General features: G+C 37.6%; 1 protein-coding gene across 6 annotated transcripts in view; it reads right to left on the bottom strand.

Annotated features, from left to right (window-relative positions):
• Nucleotides 1-1,960: 1,960 nt before the first annotated feature.
• The window catches only part of LOC128689442 (uncharacterized), a 58,462-nt gene continuing 40,394 nt past the window's right edge, over nt 1,961-20,028 (bottom strand). For all 6 annotated transcript variants that reach the window (XM_070086342.1, XM_070086345.1, XM_070086344.1 and 3 more), the window contains 2 exons: nt 17,619-17,745; nt 1,961-7,621 (listed from right to left, as the gene is read on the bottom strand). In XM_070086342.1, coding sequence (XP_069942443.1) covers nt 6,634-7,621; nt 17,619-17,745 — 1,115 coding nt within the window. In that variant the 3' untranslated portion in view covers nt 1,961-6,633. The remainder of the gene's footprint in view (nt 7,622-17,618; nt 17,746-20,028) is intronic.

Here is a 20,028-nt window from a genome sequence, read left to right as displayed (position 1 = left end):
AGTTATATGAATGCTCTTATATTGGTGTTAAGCATGGGTGGTGATGTTGCAACAAGGAGAAGGGTGGAGGCAATGGAGGTGTCTGAGGGCAATGTGTGGTGCGAATAAAATGCAGAGAATTCGTAGTTTGGAAATTAGGAGGAATTGCAGGATTACCAAAATTATTATCCAGAGGGCTGAAGAGGGGTTGTTGAGGAGGTTTGGACATGCAGAGGATGGAACGAAATAGAATGACTTGCACTTCCAGAAAGCATACGTGAATGTGTTAGATAGGAGCGAATGGAGACTTGAGTGTTGGAGATGGGAAGTACAGTGCCTGCACTCTGAAGGAGGGGTGTTAATATTGCAGTTTTATAACTGTAGTGTAAGCCTGCCTCTAGGAAGACAGTGGTGAAGTGAATGATGGTGAAAGTTTTTCTTTTTCTAGGCCACCCTACCTTGGTGGGAAATGGGCGATGCGTTAATAAAAAAAAAATAGTAATATTAGTTATGTACTGTTTAGCCCCTGAATGGTCCAAACATATACTATATACGTTCTCTCGCGTAGCGCCTCAAGTGTATATATACGTTTCATTTTTCATTCATTCAACATTGGCACGATAGGCCTGAGTCGCCTAGACATGAGAGAATGGGTGTGCACACTCAGTGTGCGCCGTATGAAAAAAATGGGGACGTCTGGGTACCACATACCCTTTTTTTTCTATAAAATTTTTTTTTTTCTCAAAATATTCGGGGCGCTGCGCAGGTGAACGTATATATACGTTTGGACCGTTTAAGGGTTAAAATACTTTAAATATTATTTTTTACAATGACAATATTTATAGTTTGAAATTTCCCAAGAATTTTTGGTATATTGGAATTAACCCTTTGAGGGTCCGTCCCATAGATCTACGGCTTTACGTTCAGGGTCCAAACCGTAGATCTACGTCATGAGCTCAGCTCACTCTGATAAACTGTGAGTGGTACATTTGGGCCTAGATATGAGAGAATACATCTATGTGGTATGTGTGCACCACATAAAACAGGTCCTGCAGCACGCTGTGTATAATGAGAGAAAAAAACTGAATTCATGATTTTTCGATTAAAACAGCGACTTTGCAGTGTTTTTTCGTATGTTTTTTATAGTTCTATTTGTGATTTCTTGGTCTCATTTGATAGAATGGAAGACATATTACAGAAATCGAGATGATTTTGATTGGTTTTCGCACTGGAAATGGCTTGAAACTAAGCTCAAAGTAGCAGAAATGTTAAATTTTTGCCGATATTCAAGAGTAAACAAACGACCTCACACGTCTAATACACGCCAGCTGGTGGGTCTAATATGCATTCACAAATATGGTGATGATATTTATACAATTATTACAGTATTGCATAACAGTAAATCTTCTATTTTTTGGTGTGAATAAAAATTCAATATGTGAATAAAAAATCAAAATGGAATTTATTTGTAAAGCCTCAAAACGTAACTAATGAACAGAGGAAATGTTAATTTAGTGCCAGGAATACCTACATTGTTTATTCTGGACCCTATTTTGAAATTGGAATATTTTGAACTTTGTGTTAAATTGGCCAAATTAACAATTTCCGATCACTTTAATTTGTAGTTGAAACAGTTGACTTGGCGATTTCTTGTGCTCAATCGATAGAATAGAAGTAATACTAGTGAAATAGCTAAGAATTTGGTTGACTGGAATAATGTAATTTGCCTAAAATGGGAGTCAAAGTCGGCAAAATCGCCGATTTGTAAATATCGCTGACACATCAAAATTCGCGAGAGCATAATTTCGTCAATTTTCCATCAAATTTCGTACTTTTTGTTTTATTACTTTCACAAAAAGATTCTCTACCATTTCATAAGAAAAAATAACAACTCTTTTTTTTGAAAATTCTTGGACACTGGGGCACCACTTCAGATTTGGGCCTTGGACCCTGAAGGGGTTAATAAACCACACACACACACTACAGAATATGTAAAATTTATTTTTGAAAATACTATACAGTTTAAATCCTCTAATGTTTAACCCAAATTCTTAACTAAATCCTGAAATTAATCTTTACAGTATATATCACAAGGAAATATTTCAAATACAGCAGTACTGTATGTCTTACAATTGATGTTATACTGTAGTATTCAATAAATTTTGGCTTAAATATAATGTTTGTATAAACTGTAGTACTGTACATAAAAACTGCAATTATGTATATTGCTGAAACAGCTTTGTTGCAGAAGTTCAATGTATGTATTCTTAAAAATGAAAGGTTCAGTAATATTAAATTTGGTGGCTTCAGCATAAAAAAAATGTACTTTATATCAGTGGCATGTACTTATGTCTATTTAGCTAAATATGTACAGTACTGTATTACTTAATTATATAATGTATTCTGTATTTTTGTTATTTATAACTCTGTCAATTTTAACCTGGTGTGAAAGGAAATCAGACTTTAAACTTGTTAGACAGGAGAGTTTAATACTGGAAAATCTGTCCTAGGAATATGCACCATTGGATCTACAGTATCATCGTCTATCTGTTTGACGAGTAAGGTGATATACAGTACAGTGCTACTTTCATATGTGAAATCAAAACTATTAATTTAACTTATGGTAGGTTGGTAGACAACAAGTGCCCAGGGAGGTATGTACTACCTCGTAAAATGGAAGCCTGTAATTGGTAGGATTCCTGGTGTCTTTTTTTCTGTTTCATAAACATGCAAGATGTCAGGTATGTCTTGTTACTTCTACTTACACTTAGGTCACACTACACTTGCATGTACAAGCATATGTATATACACACCCCTCTGGGTTTTCTTCTATTTTCTTATTAGTTCTTGTTCTTGTTTATTTCCTCTTATCTCCATGGGAAAGTGGAACATAATTCTTCCTCTGTAAGCCATGCGTGTTGCAAGAGGTGACTAACATGTTAGGAGCAAGGGGCTAGTAACCCCTTCTCCTGTATACATTACTGAAGTTTAAAAGAGAAACTTTCATTTTCCTTTTTGGGACACCCTGCTTGTGGGATACAACTGGTTTGATATAAGTAGGACTGAGAGCAGTCTAATACTGTACCTTGTGAAAAGGATTCTGATGCTAGAATTCCCTGTCAATAATATTTTTTGTTATCACCAAAAAATGAACTCCCTTTACTATAGGTTTGGGAAGTGAAAGCAGAGCATACTCCCAGTTGTCCCTCTCTCCCTAATACTTCCCTGGTAGATCCCTGCCAGCAACACTGCAGAAATATGACAATACTTCAGCAGTTTATTATCAAATTTGTATTTATTAGGGTTCACAGAGCTTTTCCACTCTGCATCATTATGTGGGTTTAGAAAATAATTTTCAGTTTGCAATTCAGTCACTGAAATGTAACTATAGTCAAACCTCGGTTACTGCATGCCCTAGTTTTGTTATGCTTCGGTTTTCGACGACTTTTTTCGTCTAAATTTTGTCCCAATTTCTGTACATCCACTCGGTGTTCATACAGTTGAAAATGGGCCGTACCAAACTCGTCTGCCTGCCCACGTGACTTGGCCACTCATTTCCTGGAATCGAGTGCCCACACAAAGCATCCCAAGCGTTCGTGACTCGGTCTGCCTCAGTCTGTGCAAAGTGGAATTTGTTAAAAAGCTTTGTGGAGAAATATGACCTTAACAAAGCTGTTGCAAGTTGTGTCTGCAACATGTTCAATGACAAAATGCCTTGTCCCATTTTAGGCAAATCTTAAAGAGATGCCAGAAGCAGAGCTCTCTGGACAGATTTTTTGTGTGACAGGGGTCCAGTGACTCAAGCTGGTCCTAGTGCCAGTAAAGAAGAGAAGTAACCCCAGATAGGGCCTTGATACCTGAATTCCTTATGGACAGGGATTCCCCTTCCAAACAATACTTCTCCTCCTCCCTCTCCCCTTCTTGCCGTCTTCCATATGCCAACAGGAGTCTTCAATAAAGCTAAAAGTGATGTTAAATGTTCATTTATCCATTTCATTAGTCATTTATATTTATTTCTCATTGTTTTCTGTATGTAAAATTATAGTTATTCTCTATAAAATGTATTTTTTGTTAATATTTTTGGGTGCTTGGAACGGATTAACTGGATTTTGTATTTATTATAGGAAATATTACTTCAGTTTTCGTATGATTCGGTTTGCTTTGGACTTTTTTGAATGGATTAATCACGAAAACCGAGGTTCCACCATATAACGTTCTCTTTCATTTTTTATCAATGAAATCACAATAGGATTTTACATGTCAGGAGAACTAAAGATAAAACTGACAAATCTTGTGGTTTATAAAGTTGAAATTGCTCGGAAAAGTCTTACAGTGAAATAGCTAGTAGTATCTGTGAATTAATGGTTTCAGCAATGACTGCATCTGTGGAGCACAGCTTCTTTGCTTTGGAGTCATTTAAAACTTACTCCAGAAATTTTTAAGTTCAAATAAAGACTAAAAGTTTTTTTTTTTGTATCAATTGAAAAGGAATTATTGCAGAATTTTTAGAGCAAGCAATAAGTTTACATTAAAGTTACTGATCTTTTGCTCATTTTATATTAATCAACAAAAGCTTAAGAGCCATTTACATACTCCTAGAAAATTTCTCACAACAAACCACTGCTTTCTATAACTGCATTTCAGTTTCAGCTTGACAGAAAGAGATACCTCAATATAAGAAAATTGATCGTACAGTGCTAAAGAAAAAAAAGGTACTCACATAATCCTAACTAATATTAGTACTGTATAGGCAGAGTGAATCTAACTTTACATATTAATTGAATGTTTTATATCTACCACAATCATTTTGCTATGATGACTTATCTGTGAGATTTTTGCCTAGTTTATTTGAGCATGATTGAAAAATTCTATACCTAAATATAATCACGCTATATTCTACAAGCACTATTGTTGTCCCAAGGCACCATGCATGAAGGCATGCTTGGTGTCGTGGGACTCAGCCCTCTACAGGTTATCAAATGATATATTTATAGAGTTGCATAATAAGTAGGTGAGTGCAGTCCTATGGTACAGAGTGCATTTTACAATGATCTGGTGCCTCAGGAATTTGTTGTCAGATAGTCAACCAAGGCTTCTTTTATGTTACATTCTGAGACACTGCTAATGTGACACATACAAAGATCCTGAGCAAAAATTTGTGACACACCAAGGCCTGCATGAAATAAGCTATGGATCATGGGCATGATCTGTCTTCCACCTACTTTGTGCTAGTAGAAAGAAAAATATCATGAGGAACTGTCACCACTGGGAACCACATAGATCACTACTTACCTTAGTAATTAGTAATATATCTAATTTATATAAATGATTTGTGAGAAGGAAGAAAAATTATGCCTGTATAACCATGTAAGTAGATGATGCAAAAATCCTCTGCCAAATAATAATTTCTATAAATTCCTACAATAAAACTTATGAAAGGGGAGCAGACATGAATGCATTCAATTAAGACATTTTTATTAAAAAACATCATCTTCGGATTGTCATCACTTCAAATACAGTACAGTATGTACATGTATTTGAAGTGACCAAGGTCCAAGGGATGAAATATTTTCAATAAAGGCATCCTAATTGAATGCATATGTGTCCACTTTTCTCAAGTTGTAAGCAGACATTTGCCTACCTACACTTCCTATACACTTGGACAAACTGAGACAATGAAGTGCAAAATAGTTGAATTTAATGCTAGTAAGTGCCAAATACTTATGGATATGGGAAAAAGCAAATGCAGGCCACATGTTGAGTACATATTGTGTTGAAGAGAAAGGGAGATTTAACAGTAATTATAAACAGAAGGTTGTCACTGTGCTATACTGAAAAACTTGAAAATAGCCTTTATATATATACATACAGTGAAATACAAAAATAAAAACAACATATGTCAGGTCAAAATAAATACAGTAAGGCAGAGCATATGGCACAAAATGGCTCCTAAAGTTAAGAAAAATGAGTTACAGAGCAAGACTGAAATTCTGAAGGAGAGGTAGGGGTAGTACCAAGAAGGGTTGGAGGAAGGGATGAAAGATATGTTAAGTGGTAAAAATTTGAGCATCTAGCATGTCTGCATGAATGTGTTAGATGAGAGTGAGAGGAATCAAGTGATTTTTAGAATTTCATGTACTGTTGGAGTGTGAGCAACTGGAATACCTGAACAACTGGTTTCCTCGAATCCAGCTAACTGGATTCAGGGAAAAACCATTTAGTTAGACTCGAGTCCTGGAGGTGAAAAGTAGTGCCTACATTCTGAAGGGGCGGGGATATTGCTGTCTGGAATGTGTTTTCTTTACTAGGTCATACTACTCTGTGGGAATTAGCCAATATAATTAAAAAAAAAAAAAGAGTACAATGAAGTATTGCTGAACATTGCTTTATCTGGATTAAAGCTATTTTGTTATGTCTTTAGAAATTTAGAGAACACATGTAATGCAGAGAAGAGCCAAACTGACAAGAATATATGAACTGCGAAAAACAATATTTGAAACACAAAAACTGAAAAGACTTACAGGTGGAACATAATAAAAAAAAATATTAGGACGGTATAGACGATGACAAATTAAGAAAATTTGGTAATTACTCCTGAAGAATAAAAGTTTTAATTCATATAACAATTACATCTCAAAATTAAAATGTAAAAAACTACAGATCACAATTAGTCATATTCTCAAGGTCTTCAGCTGCTTCATATTTGCTGTATAGTTCCACATTACTAAAAAGTCTTATTTTGCTGTTGCTGTGAGAATATTTATTGCTTAAACCAGATTGTGATATAACTGAACTGGATCCATGTGAACTCTGAGAAATACTTGAGAAGTGCTCTCCAGTAATTAACCCACCCGTTAATGGATTGTTTATTGGAGCAGATTTTTTTATATTCACAGGTGTATAAGATTTTCCTTTAGCATGTAGTAGATTATCTACGCTCTTGAAAATTTCTTTTTGCACATTATTGTCTTCAAATATTAAGTGACTTGATTTGTGTACTGGATGCCTTTCTTGAGCTGATAAAGTAGGATGTACAGGTTGTTTACTGTCTGCTGCATTAGCCTTACCATTCAGAGTATCACTGGATGTTTTCTTAACTGTACAACCTGTTAGAGAAACTGACATTTTAGGAGCAAAATTTTTTTCTAATGACTTGTCAAATTTACTTAGAAATGTAGTTCTTGTTTTAGTATACATTTCAGAACTCTTACAACTGTTCATGTGTATACCTTTACAGAGTGTCACATGTGTTTTATCTCCAAACTGGTTTTTACCTTCCAAGTTGCTTGTGTCTGATGTCTTAAAAATGTCTCTGGAAGTAAAGCTGTTGTCATGATTTTTGGTTTGTCTCTGTTCTGCAACTGGCTTCAATGAGTGATTATCTAAAATACGTAAACCCTCTGACTCTCCATCTATCAATCCTGGTTTGTTAGTTAGCATCTCAACGTCTATTCTTCTCATGTTAACAGAGCTTCCTACATAAGGATTGAACTGCAGTTCATCCCATTTTGAAAGCTTAGTCCTTTTTGCATGATCCCTTACAGGCCCTTGAGAAGTCTTCTGATATCCTTTTTCACTTCTAATTTGAGTTGATGCATGCCTCACTCCAGTCCCAAAACCTTCATATTTTATTTGGCTGCATCTGAAAATATGCAATATACTATACAGTATTTGATTAAACTTTTTTATTAACATACTGGCGGTATCCCACCAAGGCAGGGTGACCTAATTTATACAGGAGAAAGGGTTACTAGCCCCTTGCTCCCGGCATTTTAGTAGCCTCTTACAACGCTTGGCTTACAGAGGAAGAATTCTTTTCCACTTCCCCATGGAGATTGATTTAACTACAATCATTATATAAATGCTATTTACAAAACAATAATTGTATAATTTAAGATTCTTGAATTAAGTTGTCTTAATGAAGATAATACAAAATTAAAATGAAATGCATGAATTTATATATGATGCTCTTCTCTGCACTTTTTTATTTTGTTTAAATGATTACATGTAAAGTGGATATGGTGTGTTTTTTGAGTAGTGTATAGATATTTGCAAGAAATATCAGACCCAAAAATTTATTATTTTATTAGCACATTGGCTGTTTCCCACCAAAGCTGGGTGACCTGAAAAAGAAGAAACACTTTCATCATCATTAACTCCATCACTGTCTTGCCCAGAGGCATGCCTACACTACAGTTAGAAAAACTGCAACATATCAACACCTCTCCGTCAGTGCACAAGCACTACTTCCCACCTCCAGGACTCAAGTCCGGCCTGTCGGTTTCCCTGAATACCTTCATAAATGTTACTTTGCTCACGCTCCAGCAGAACGTCAAGTCGTAAAAACCATTTGTCTCCATTTGCTCCTACCTAACACGCTTGCTGGAAGTCCAAGCCCTTTGTGCACAATACCTCCTTTACCCCCTCCCTCCAACCTTTCCTAGGCTGACCCCTACCCAGCCTTCCCTTGACTACAGACTTATATGCTCTCCAAGTCATTCTATTTCATTCCATCCCCTCTAAATGTCCGAACCACTTCAAGAACCCCTCCTCAGTCCTATGGATAATACTTTTATTAAGCCCACATCTCCTCCTAATTTCCAAACTACAGATTCTCTGCATTATACTCACACTGCATACTGCCCCCAGACATGACATTTCCAATGTTTCCAGCTATCTCCTTGTTGCAACATTCACTACTCATTCCTCACTCCCATATAAGAGTGTTGGTATAATTATACTCTCATACATTCTCCTTTTTGCTTCCATGGATAACATTCTTTGTATCCACAAACTCCTCAGTGCACCAATCACCTTTTTCCCATCATCAATTCTATGATTCACCTTGTCTTTCATAGCCCCATATGCTGACAAGTCCACTCCTAAATACATTCACTTCCTCCGTACTCCCTCCCTTCAGTCTGTTATCCAATATTTCATTACCTAAATTTTTTATCCTCGTCACCTTACTCTTTGTGAAACAAAGCTGAAGGGGATGGGAGAGTTTCAGTGGGGAGAAATAAATGGGATTAAGTCAGGGGTTTCAAACAGAGTTAGAGCTAAAGAAGGAGTAGCAATAATGTTGAAGGATAAGTTATGGCAGGAAAAGAAGGAATATAAATGTATAAATTTAAGGATTATGTGGAGTAAAATAAGGGTTGAATGTGAAAAGTGGGTTATAGTCAGCATTTAAGCACCTGGAGAAGTGAGAAGTGTAGAGGAGAGAAAGAGATTTTGGGAAATGTTGAGTGTGTGGGGAGTTTTGAACCAAGTGAAAGAGTACTTGTAGTTGGGGATCTCAACACTAAAGTGGGTAAAAATGTTATGGAGGGAGTAGTAGGTAAATTTGGGGTGCCAGGGGTAAATGAAAATGGGAAGCCTTTAATTGAGCTATGTGTAGAAAGAGGTTTGGTAATAATACGTATTTTATGAAAAATAGGATAAATAAGTATACAAGGTATGATATAGCATGTAATCAAAGTAATTTGCTAGATTATGTATTAATGGATAAAAGGTTGATGGGTAGGCTTCAGGATGTACATGTTTATAGAGGAGCAACTGATATATCGGATAATTATTTAGCTGTAGCTACAGTTAGAGTAAGAGGTAGATGGGACAAAAGGAAAATGGCAACAGCAAGTAAGAGAAAGGTGAAAATGTATAAATTGAGGAAGGAGCAAGTTAGTGTGAGATACATGTATAAGCAACTATTGGCAGAAAGGTGGGCTAGTGCAAGTATGAGTAGTTGGGGGGTTGAAGAGGGTTGGAATAGTTTTAACCCTTTCAGGGTCCGTCCCATAGATCAACGGCTTTACGTTGAGTGTCCAAACCGTAGATCTACGCCAAAATTCTAGCGCCGTCAAATTTAGCGCGAAAACGCTCATAGGCCTACATGTGAGAGAACAGGTCTGCATGGTGGGTGTGCGCCATAAACAAAAAATCTAGGCGCCCGCATAGCATTGTGGGAACGCCGGCTCAGTTACCCTTGTTCACCATGCCTCGTCGCAAGTCAGCTCTCACTCCCTTGAAAATTGGGACTCTCCTCTTCCTATCTGATAGTTCTGACACTGATGGAAGTGGAAATGAAGACGAATTCTACGGCTTTGATCAGTTAGTGACCGAAAAGAATGACCAGGATATCGATAATAGTGCAGAAAACCCTGACGATCCTCAACCTTCTACCTCTGGTGTGGGCACTCGTGACTCACGGTCGGTTGTTCCTCATCGCAAGAGAAAACTAATATTTTCGCGTGGCCAGGCCTCTGACTTCAGTAATGATGATGATAGTGACGTGGACTGTGATTTTATTGCGCTCGACGATCATTCGAGTAGTGATAGTGAGGAATCATATTCACCAGTGAAGCGTCGGTATGTTTGCCGCCACATGCGCTCGGGTAGTGTACCCTATGCTGTGCCCAGGGGACGGAGTACATCCCGGAGTACATCCCGTGGCCCAACACCAGTTTTAGGTAGTGATAGTGAGGATGATGTGGCTACACTTGGCATGGATAGACCACAGGCATCAGTGGATGGTGTTAGTGGTGATGGTAGTGGCGGTGGTAGTGGCACCGCCATGCGTGACTCACCAGGCCATGCTGGGACCCACGCTGCTGACTCGTCAGTTCAAGGACAAAGCGGAGCGCCAGCCACCAGCCCACCACAACCACAACCACCCGCACAACCAGCCTATGATGTCCAGTATCCACCAGCAAACCGTATGTGGGATTGGCAGCAAAATCCCAATTTTGTTCCCAAGCCTCACCACTTTGATGACTCTCAAAGTGGAATTCTACCTACTTGTCCCCTTGGAACCACGGCCAGTGAACTGGAATTCTTTGAATTATTCTTTGACCAGCAATTGATGGAAATTATTGTCAGGGAAAGTAATAAGTATTTTGAGTACACCATGGCAAATACGATCTTATCACCACAGTCACGACTACACAGGTGGAAAGAGACGACTGTTGCAGAAATGTATTTGCTTTTTGCAACAATAATGCTTATGCCTCACGTCTATAAGCATAATATAAAAGCATACTGGTCCACAGATTGGCTAATTTCTACCCCGGTCTTCAGTGAAATCATACCAGTGAACAGGTTTATCTTACTGTTACGTATGTTGCACTTCTCTGACAAAACCAGGCCTGACAGAAGTGACAGGTTATACAAGATTAGAAATGTTTTCATGTATCTCAAACAAAAGTTCAGCATATACTTTTATCCATTCAAGAATCTTGTAATTGACGAGTCTTTGATTTTGTTCAAAGGTAGACTGTCATTCAAGCAGTATATACCGAGCAAGAGGAAACGCTTTGGTATAAAACTGTTTGTACTCTGTGATTGTGACAGTGGCCTGGTGTTGGATATTGTTGTATACACGGGTAGTAAAACATTGAAAGATACCAAGATGTTATTGGGTATCTCAGGTGACGTAGTGAGAAACATGATGGCACCTTATCTTGGTAAGGGGCATACATTATATACCGATAACTGGTACACAAGCCCATTATTCAGTGATTTCATGCGAGTGAACAAGACAGATGTGTGTGGCACAGTGCGTTCTAATCGTAAACATATGCCCAGGCTCAACGCAGGTGCTCGTGGTGATGACGTGCAGGTGTTTACTGCCAATGACATCATGGCATTACGGTGGCATGACAAACGAGATGTCACTTTGTTGACAACCATTCACCGTAATGAAATGCAAGACAGTGGCAAAGTTGATCGAGTGACTAATGAACGTATTCGAAAACCAGTGACAGTGATTGATTATACACAAAACATGTGCTTGGTTGACAAATGTGACATGCAGATTGGTTTTGTTGACTGTGTTCGTAAGAGTTACAAGTGGTACATGAAACTTTTCTTCCATCTCATGGACATTTCAATGCTCAATGCATATAATATGTACCAAATAAAGACTGGCAACAGACCACCGTATGGTGAATTTTGTTTGTCTGTTGTCAGACAACTCATAATGAAGTACCAGGTAACAACACCTGCTATACAACACGGTCCTCGAATTCCTCAGGATATACCCAAGCGTTTGAGGAGGGAAGGTGATCATTTCATAATACAACTTCCTTCAACTCAGAAGAAATTTGCTCAGAAGAGATGCATCGTCTGTGCACAAACAAGAAGACGGCAACAAAGACGCAAAGACACTCGGTTTATGTGTGAGGAATGTAAGGTGCCTCTGTGCATGGTGCCTTGTTTCAAGGAGTTCCACAAGCTCCAGCAGTTCTAAAACCATGTCCAGTGATTGTAAATATGTAAATATATGATAGAACATTAGTATTATACAAGATTTGTGCATGTTTATTGTAATAAACAACAGTGGTAAACAATAATATGATAATAACTTTAGTGCGGTTATTGTGTTCAATACAGTGAGTTTATATATATACATTATATACAGTATTGGTCTCTCAGGCCCCAAATGTTAGTAGGAATAGAAAAAAATTGGAAAAGAAAAGAAAAAACAACAAAACCGCAAAATAATGTAATGCGCGTATGTGGAATTCGTCGATGTTGCTGCCACCACATCATTTTGGACAAACTTCTTGGCACTGTATCTCGGTAAGTACTGATCAGATTTTTTTTTTTGTCTTATTACCTTCACAAAAATATGCTCTTTAATTCTGTAAGAAAAAATATTTTTTTTTTTTTTTTCAAAATTTCTTGGACACTGGAGCACCACTTCAGATTTTGGCCTTGGACCCTGAAGGGGTTAAAAATGCAGCATTAGAATGTGGGGCAGAAGTATATGGCTATAAGAGGGTGGGTACAGGAGAAAAATGAAGTGACTGGTGGAATGATGAAATAAAGGGTGTGATAAAAGAGAAAAAGGTAGCTTATGAGAGGTTTTTGCAAACCAAAAGTGTCATAAGAAGAGCAGAGTGTATGGAGAGTAAAAGAAAGGTGAAGAGAGTGGTGAAAGAGTGCAAAAGGAGAGCAGATGATATAGTGGGAGAGGCACTGTCAAGATATTTTGATGAAAATAAGAAAAAAATTTGGAGTGAGATAAACAAGATATAAAAGCCTAGGGAACAAATTGATTTGTCAGTTAACAACAGAGTAGGAGATTTAGTAGATGGGGAACTGGAGGTACTGGGTAGATGGCGGGAATATTTTGAGAAACTTTTAACCTTTAAACCGTCTAAACATAGATCTACGCTCACTCGTGCTCCAAATGTAAATCTACGTTCAATTTTACGTGCTTTCTTATGTAAAGAAAAACGTAGATCTACATTTGGAGTGCTACGTGAAAGAATGTAGATCTATGTTTGGACAGTTTAAGGGTTAAATGTCGATGAAGAAAGGGAGGCAGTAATATCATGTACTGGCCAGGGAGGTATAACATCTTTTAGGAATGAAGAAGAGCAGGACGTGAGTGTGGGGGAGGTGTGCGAGGCATTACGTAGAATGAAAGGGAGTAAAGCAGCTGGAACTGATGGGATCATGACAAATGTTAAAAGCAGGGAGGGATATAGTGTTGGAGTGGTTGGTATTTTTGTTTAATAAATGTATGAAAGAAGGGAAGGTACCTAGGGATTGGCAGAGAGCATGTATAGTTCCTTTAACCCTTTGACTGTTTCCGACGTATAAATACGTTTTACGAGCCAATGTTTCTGACGTATTTATACGCATAAATTCTAGCAGCTTCAAATCAAGCAGGAGAAAGCTGGTAGGCCCACATGTGAGAGAATGGGTCTCCATGGTCAGTGTGCACCATATAAAAAAAATCGGGGAGCCAGTGGTGCATTGTGGGAATGCCATTTCAGTTGTCCTTTTTCAGCATGTCTAGCGGTAAGAAATATGTGATTCCCCAGCAAATCTGGGACTCTTCTCTTCCCAAGTGATGCTCTAACACAGATGGAAGTGTCAGTGAAGATCAATTTCATGATTTGGAGGAGTTTGAGACCAAAAGCAATGGAGGAGGAGGAGGGGGAGGAGGGGAGGAAGAGGAGGAGGAGGAGGAGGAGGAGGAGGAGGGAAGGAAGGGGAGGAGGAGGAGGAGGAGGAGGAGGAGGAGGAGGAGTAGGAGGAGGAGGAGGAGGAGGAGGAGAAGAGGAGGAGGAGGAGAAGAGGAGGAGGAGGAGGAAGAAGAAGATGTAATAATATTGTTCCCTTGAAGCAAGAAAAAAAAAAGTCCACCCCATGACAGTGACAAGATAAGGGGAGATAACATCTGATAAGAGCTGACTTTGATGAGCGTAAAGGAGGGTAATATTACATGACCATCGCCCTCCCTTTGTTTTTGCTGGTACACAAACATTTGTCTGTCTGTCTATTTGTCTGTCTGTCAAGCTCCCTGTCTGTCCATCTAGCTCTCTGTCTCAGAGAGAGCCACAAGACTGTGTCATCACGTTTACTCACATCTTCAAGCAGAGTATAGCACTTTGTCTGGATTTCTTGGGTTATCCTAGGTAATTTACACTATGTATACTTGTATTTATGTGTACCTGTGAGACAGAGATAGGCAGACAGATAGAAAGAGAGACAGATTGAAAGATATAGAATGAGGGAGAAAGATAATTAGATAGAATGGAGGAGGGGAAGCAGCATCCGACCCCATTGTTTTGACAGGCCGTAGGGGTAGTGACTAATGAGACAATATGTCACTTTGACAGCTGCTGACTTCTGACTCAAAACAATTATAAGCCACACACTCCCACACAAGACAAGGAGGAGGAAGAAGAAGAAGAAGAAGAAGAAGAAGAAGAAGAAGAAGAAGAAGAAGAAGAAGAAGAAGAAGAAGAAGAAGAAGAGGAAGAAGAGGAAGAAGAGGAAGAGGAAGAGGAAGAGGAAGAAGAAGAGGAAGAAGAAGAGGAAGAAGAAGAGGAAGAAGAAGAAGAAGAAGAAGAAGAAGAAGAAGAAGAAGAAGAAGAAGAAGATGATGATGATGATGATGATGATGATGATGATGATGATGATGATGATGATGATGATGATGATGATGATGATGATGATGATGATGATGATGATGATGATGATGATGATGATGATGATGATGATGATGATGATGATGATGATGATGATGATGATGATGATGATGATGATGATGATGATGATGATGATGATGATGATGATGATGATGATGATGATGATGATGATGATGATGATGATGATGATGATGATGATGATGATGATGATGATGTTTGTTTTTGTAAACAAGTTTTGTAAACAATATATTGATAATTATGTTTGTGTGCTTATTGTGTTGTATACAACGAGTGTATATATATACATTGCACCTTACTTTGGTCTCATAGACCACATAAGTTATGTGAAAAAATAAAATAGTGAAAAAAACAAAAAACCTTCAATTACAAGTAAACTAAAGTTTACCGGGTGAGCGGCAGTCGCCGCTGTTGCCATACGCGGCTCATTTTCTGCAAACTTCACGGCTCTATATCTCGGTAAGTACCGATGGCAAAAATTTTTTTTCTGGACTAAAACACTCAGAAAAATAATCTTAACATTTTCATAAGAAAAAATAATTTTTTTTTTTTTGAATATTTGGCGACATAGAATGACAGTTTCAGAGAGGGGCCTGAAACAGTCAAAGGGTTAAATAAAGGGAAGGGGGACAAGAGAGATTGTAAAAATTATAGGGGAACAAGTTCACTGAGCCTCTGCAAAGATAGTGATTATGTGTGAGTGAGGTGAAAGTGCTGAATGATGATGAAAGTATTTTCTTTCTGGGGATTTTCTTTCGTTTTGGGTCGCCCTGCCTCGGTGGGAGACAGCCGACTTCTTGAAAAAAAAGTTTATTGAGTATACCATACCAAGTGTATGGTAATGATATTACTGAAATAATTAAAGGTAAGACAAAGAGTAGGATTGCATATAAGCAAGGAGGCTTTAAAGTGGGTAGAGGATGTGTAGATCAAGTGTTTACATTGAAGCATATATGTGAACAATACAGTATTTAGATAAATGTAGGGAAGTTTTCACTGCATTTATTGATTTAGAAAAGGCATATGATAATGTGGATAGGGGAGCAATGTAGCAGATGTTGCAAGTATATGGAATAGGTAGTAAGTTACTAAATGCTGTAAAGAGTTTTTATGAGGATAGTGAGGCTCAGGTTAAGGTGCGTAAAAGAGAGGGAGATTACTTCCCGGTAAATGTAGGTCTTAGACAGGAATGTGTAATGTCACCATGGTTGTTTAATATATTTATAGATGGGGTTGTAAAGGAAGTAAATGCTAGGGTGTTCGGGAGAGGGGGTGGGATTCAATTATGGGGAATCAAATACAAAATTGGAGTTGACACAGTTACTTTTTGCTGATGATACTGTGCTTATGGGAGATTCTAAAGAAAAGTTGCGAAGGTTAGTGGATGAGTTTGGGAGGGTGTGTAAAGGTAGAAAGTTGAAAGTGAACATAGATAAGAGTAAGGTGAAGAGGGTATCAAATGATTTAGAATAGATGAAGAAAAATTGGATATCACATTGGAGAGAGGGAGTATGGATGAAGTGAATGTTTTCAGATATTTGGGAACTGACTTGTCAGCAGATGGGTTTATGAAAGATGAGTTTAACCATAGAATTGATGAAGGAAAAAAGGTGAGTGATGCTTTGAGGTATCTGTGGAGACAAAAAAATGTTATCCATGGAAGCAAAGAAGGGAATGTATGAAAGTATAGTGATACCAAAACTCTTATATGGGTGTGAAGCTTGGGTTGCAAATGCTGCAGTAAGGAGGTGGCTGGAGGCAGTGGAGATGTCCTGTCTAAGGGCAATGTGTGGTGTAAATATTATGCGGAGAAATGGGAGTGTGAAAATTAGGAGGAGGTGTGGAGTTACTAAAAGTATTAGTCAGAAGGCTGAAGAGGGGTTACTGAGGTTGTTTGGTTGTTTAGAGAGAATGGATCAAAGTAGAATGACATGGAGAGCATATAAATCTGTAGGGGAAGGAAGGCGGGGTGGGGGTCGTCATCGAAAAGGCTGGAGGGAGGGGGTAAAAGAGGTTTTGTGGGTGAGGGGCTTGGACTGCCAGCAAGCATGTGTGAGCATGTTAGATAGGAGTGAATGGAGATGAATGGTTTTTGGGACCTGATAATCTGTTGGAGTGTGAGCAGGATAATACTTAGTGAAGGAATTCAAGGAAACCAGTTATTTTTATATAGCCGGACTTGAGTACTGGAAATGGGAAGTACAATGCCTGCACTTTAAAGGACGGGTTTGGGATATTGGCAGTTCAGAGGGGTATGTTATATATCTTTATATATGCTTCTAAACTGTTGTATCTGGGCACCTCTGCAAAGGCAGTGATTATGTGTGAGTGGGGTGAAAGTGTTGAATGATGATGTAAGCATTTTCTTTATGGTGATTTTCTTTCTTTTAGGGCCACCGTGCCTTGGTGGGAGATGGCCGACTTGTTATAAAAAAAAAAAAAAAAAAAAAAAAAAAAAAAAAAAAAAAAAAAAAAAAAAAAAACCTTACTCTTTCCTATGTTCACTCTTAATTTCTTACAAACCCAACCAAATCTGTCCACCAACCTCTGCAACTTCTCTTCAGAATTTCACAAAAAGCACAATGTCATCAGCAAAAAACAACTGTGACAACTCCCACTTTGTGCTAAATTCATAATTAATATAACAATTATGTACCATATTAAATAATAACATACCCAAATGATGTGTCAGAAGATGTATCTGTTGCATTATCTTCATCTGAGTTGTCTGCTTCACTTGCTATGTAACTTGCCCATTTGCTTTTTGGATTACATAATGTGATGGCAGTTCCAGCTACATTATCTAGTGAAATGCATTTTATTTTTTCAGTTAAATATTGGTCAAGGTAAGAAAATTAGTGCATAAAAAGAGTATCCAGAAAAAAATATTCTGTGAAAAAATTAGATACATGTAAGTTACTGAGAGGCTCTCTTGATGCATGTGTGTGTGAATAGATGGCTGAAAATGAATGGAATGTTATCAGAAAGAAAATGAAAGATTCTGTGTTAATGTCAAAAAACTGAGATCTGTTGATGTATTAAATATTGTAACTAGGATGTACAACTGATAGAAGTGGAATTTTTCAAATGAAATTAAGAATTAAGGAAGTTAGGGATAAAAAGCAGTAATAAAAATGAGGCAATAAAAAGCTAGGTAGGAGATGGAGCTATAGGGTTTCATGAAGGAATGGTAGCTTGAACCCTAATGGATGGATATAAAGCACTGGTGCAGCACAAGAAGGAATATGCAACCTTCAGTACAATAAAGATTAACAGTCCAAGGAGCATATGTGGTGTTTGTGAGCACAGGTATAATAAGAGATGATGCAATGGAAATATGTGATGCATGAAAATATGTAACACTGATTAAATTGATGATTACAGGTAAAGAAAATATATTTAAGCAATGCTGACATAATTACCTCCATGAGCATAATCATTACACTTGTCCACCCTTCCAACATTTACATACTGTGCAGTATTACAATATAGTATTCTTATGCCAAACTGACACTGCCAATAATAATAATAATAATAATAATAATAATAATAATAAAAACAGGAACACCATGCATATTAAGTATGCCAATTATAAAGACTAATTTATCTTTACCCTTTTAGTGATGGTCCCAATGTATCACAGCTTTGAAGCCAGTGTCGGTCCCATAATATGACACAATGAGCTCAGCTCACTCAGATAAGCTGTGAGCGGTATATTGGGGCCTAGATATGAGAGAATGGGTCTATGAGCTAAGACTGAACAACATAAAAAAAATTCCTGCAGCTCTGGTTGATCAGGCTCTGATCCACCAGGAGGCCTGGTCACAGACTGGGCCGCGGGGGCATTGACCCCCGGAACTCTCTCCAGGTAAACTCTCAATGCATGATGAGAAAAAACTGCGAATGTGTTTCTAGTTTAAAACAGTGACTTTGTGGTATAATTTTGTATGGCTTTGTGGCTGTATTCTCAGTTTCTTGGTCTCATTTGATAGAATGGAAGATATAATTCAGAAACAGAGATGATTTTGATTAGTTTCAGGATTGAAAGTAACTTGAAATTGAGCTCAAAGAAGTGGAAATGTTTGATTTTTGCCGATATTCCAGAGTACACTGGCCAGTCTAATACGCATTTAGGATTGCACTGACATTATTTATACAATTATTACAATAATGCAGTAGTCTGCATAACAGTAAATCTTCTACTTTTTGTGTGAATAAAAATTCAAAATAAAAAGCAAGCATAATATAAGAAGGGCCTTGAGATGTGACTGAGGAACAGAGGAAATGTTTATCTAGTCCCAGGAATGTCTACAATGTCTAATCTGGACCTTATTTTCAAACTGGCAATTGCTGAATTTTGTATGAAAATGGCTAAATTACCAATTTCTGATCACTATGTTGGATAGTTAAAATAGGTAAATGAGGAGTTTCTTGTACTCAAACAATAGAAGTAATACTAGCAAAATAGCTATGAGTTTGGTGGACTGAAACAATGGAATTGGCTAAAAATAGAGCATAACGAGAGTGAAATCACTGATGTGTAAATAGCACCAGGACCACTGACTTTGCGAGAACACAATCCCCTAAGTTTTTCATCAAATTTCGTACTTTTGGTTGCATTACCTTCAGAAAAAAGATTCTCTATCATTTCATGAGATTTTTTTTTTTTAATTCTTCGACCCTGAGAGCAAGTTTGAGAGCAGGGGTCTTGACCCTGAAAGGATTAATTACACAGACCACTGATCACAATTACTATATATGTACCTTGATATTTCACCAAAGGCATTCAAATTCACTTTGGAAAATAAAATTTCCATTATCCTTCCTATTATACAATAAAGTATCTGAAAACAACACAGGTATTGTACCTTCATAAACCAATTAATTCTATGCAATTCACACAATTTGTGAATTAATTCTCCCATTATAATCCTTTCTCAACCATGAAAGTTTCAGATCCAATATTACTTCTTGTAAATATTATTTTAATTTGCTCTAATATGTTTATTTAAAATTCTAGTGGCCAGAAAAGCTCGAGTTACCACAAAGTTGAAAAAAAAAAAATGCTAACTGAAAATCATCAGTA

Source organism: Cherax quadricarinatus, chromosome 18, assembly GCF_038502225.1.
Source record: "Cherax quadricarinatus isolate ZL_2023a chromosome 18, ASM3850222v1, whole genome shotgun sequence".
Lineage (NCBI taxonomy): Eukaryota > Metazoa > Arthropoda > Malacostraca > Decapoda > Parastacidae > Cherax > Cherax quadricarinatus.
This window is presented reverse-complemented; position numbering and strand designations above follow the sequence as displayed.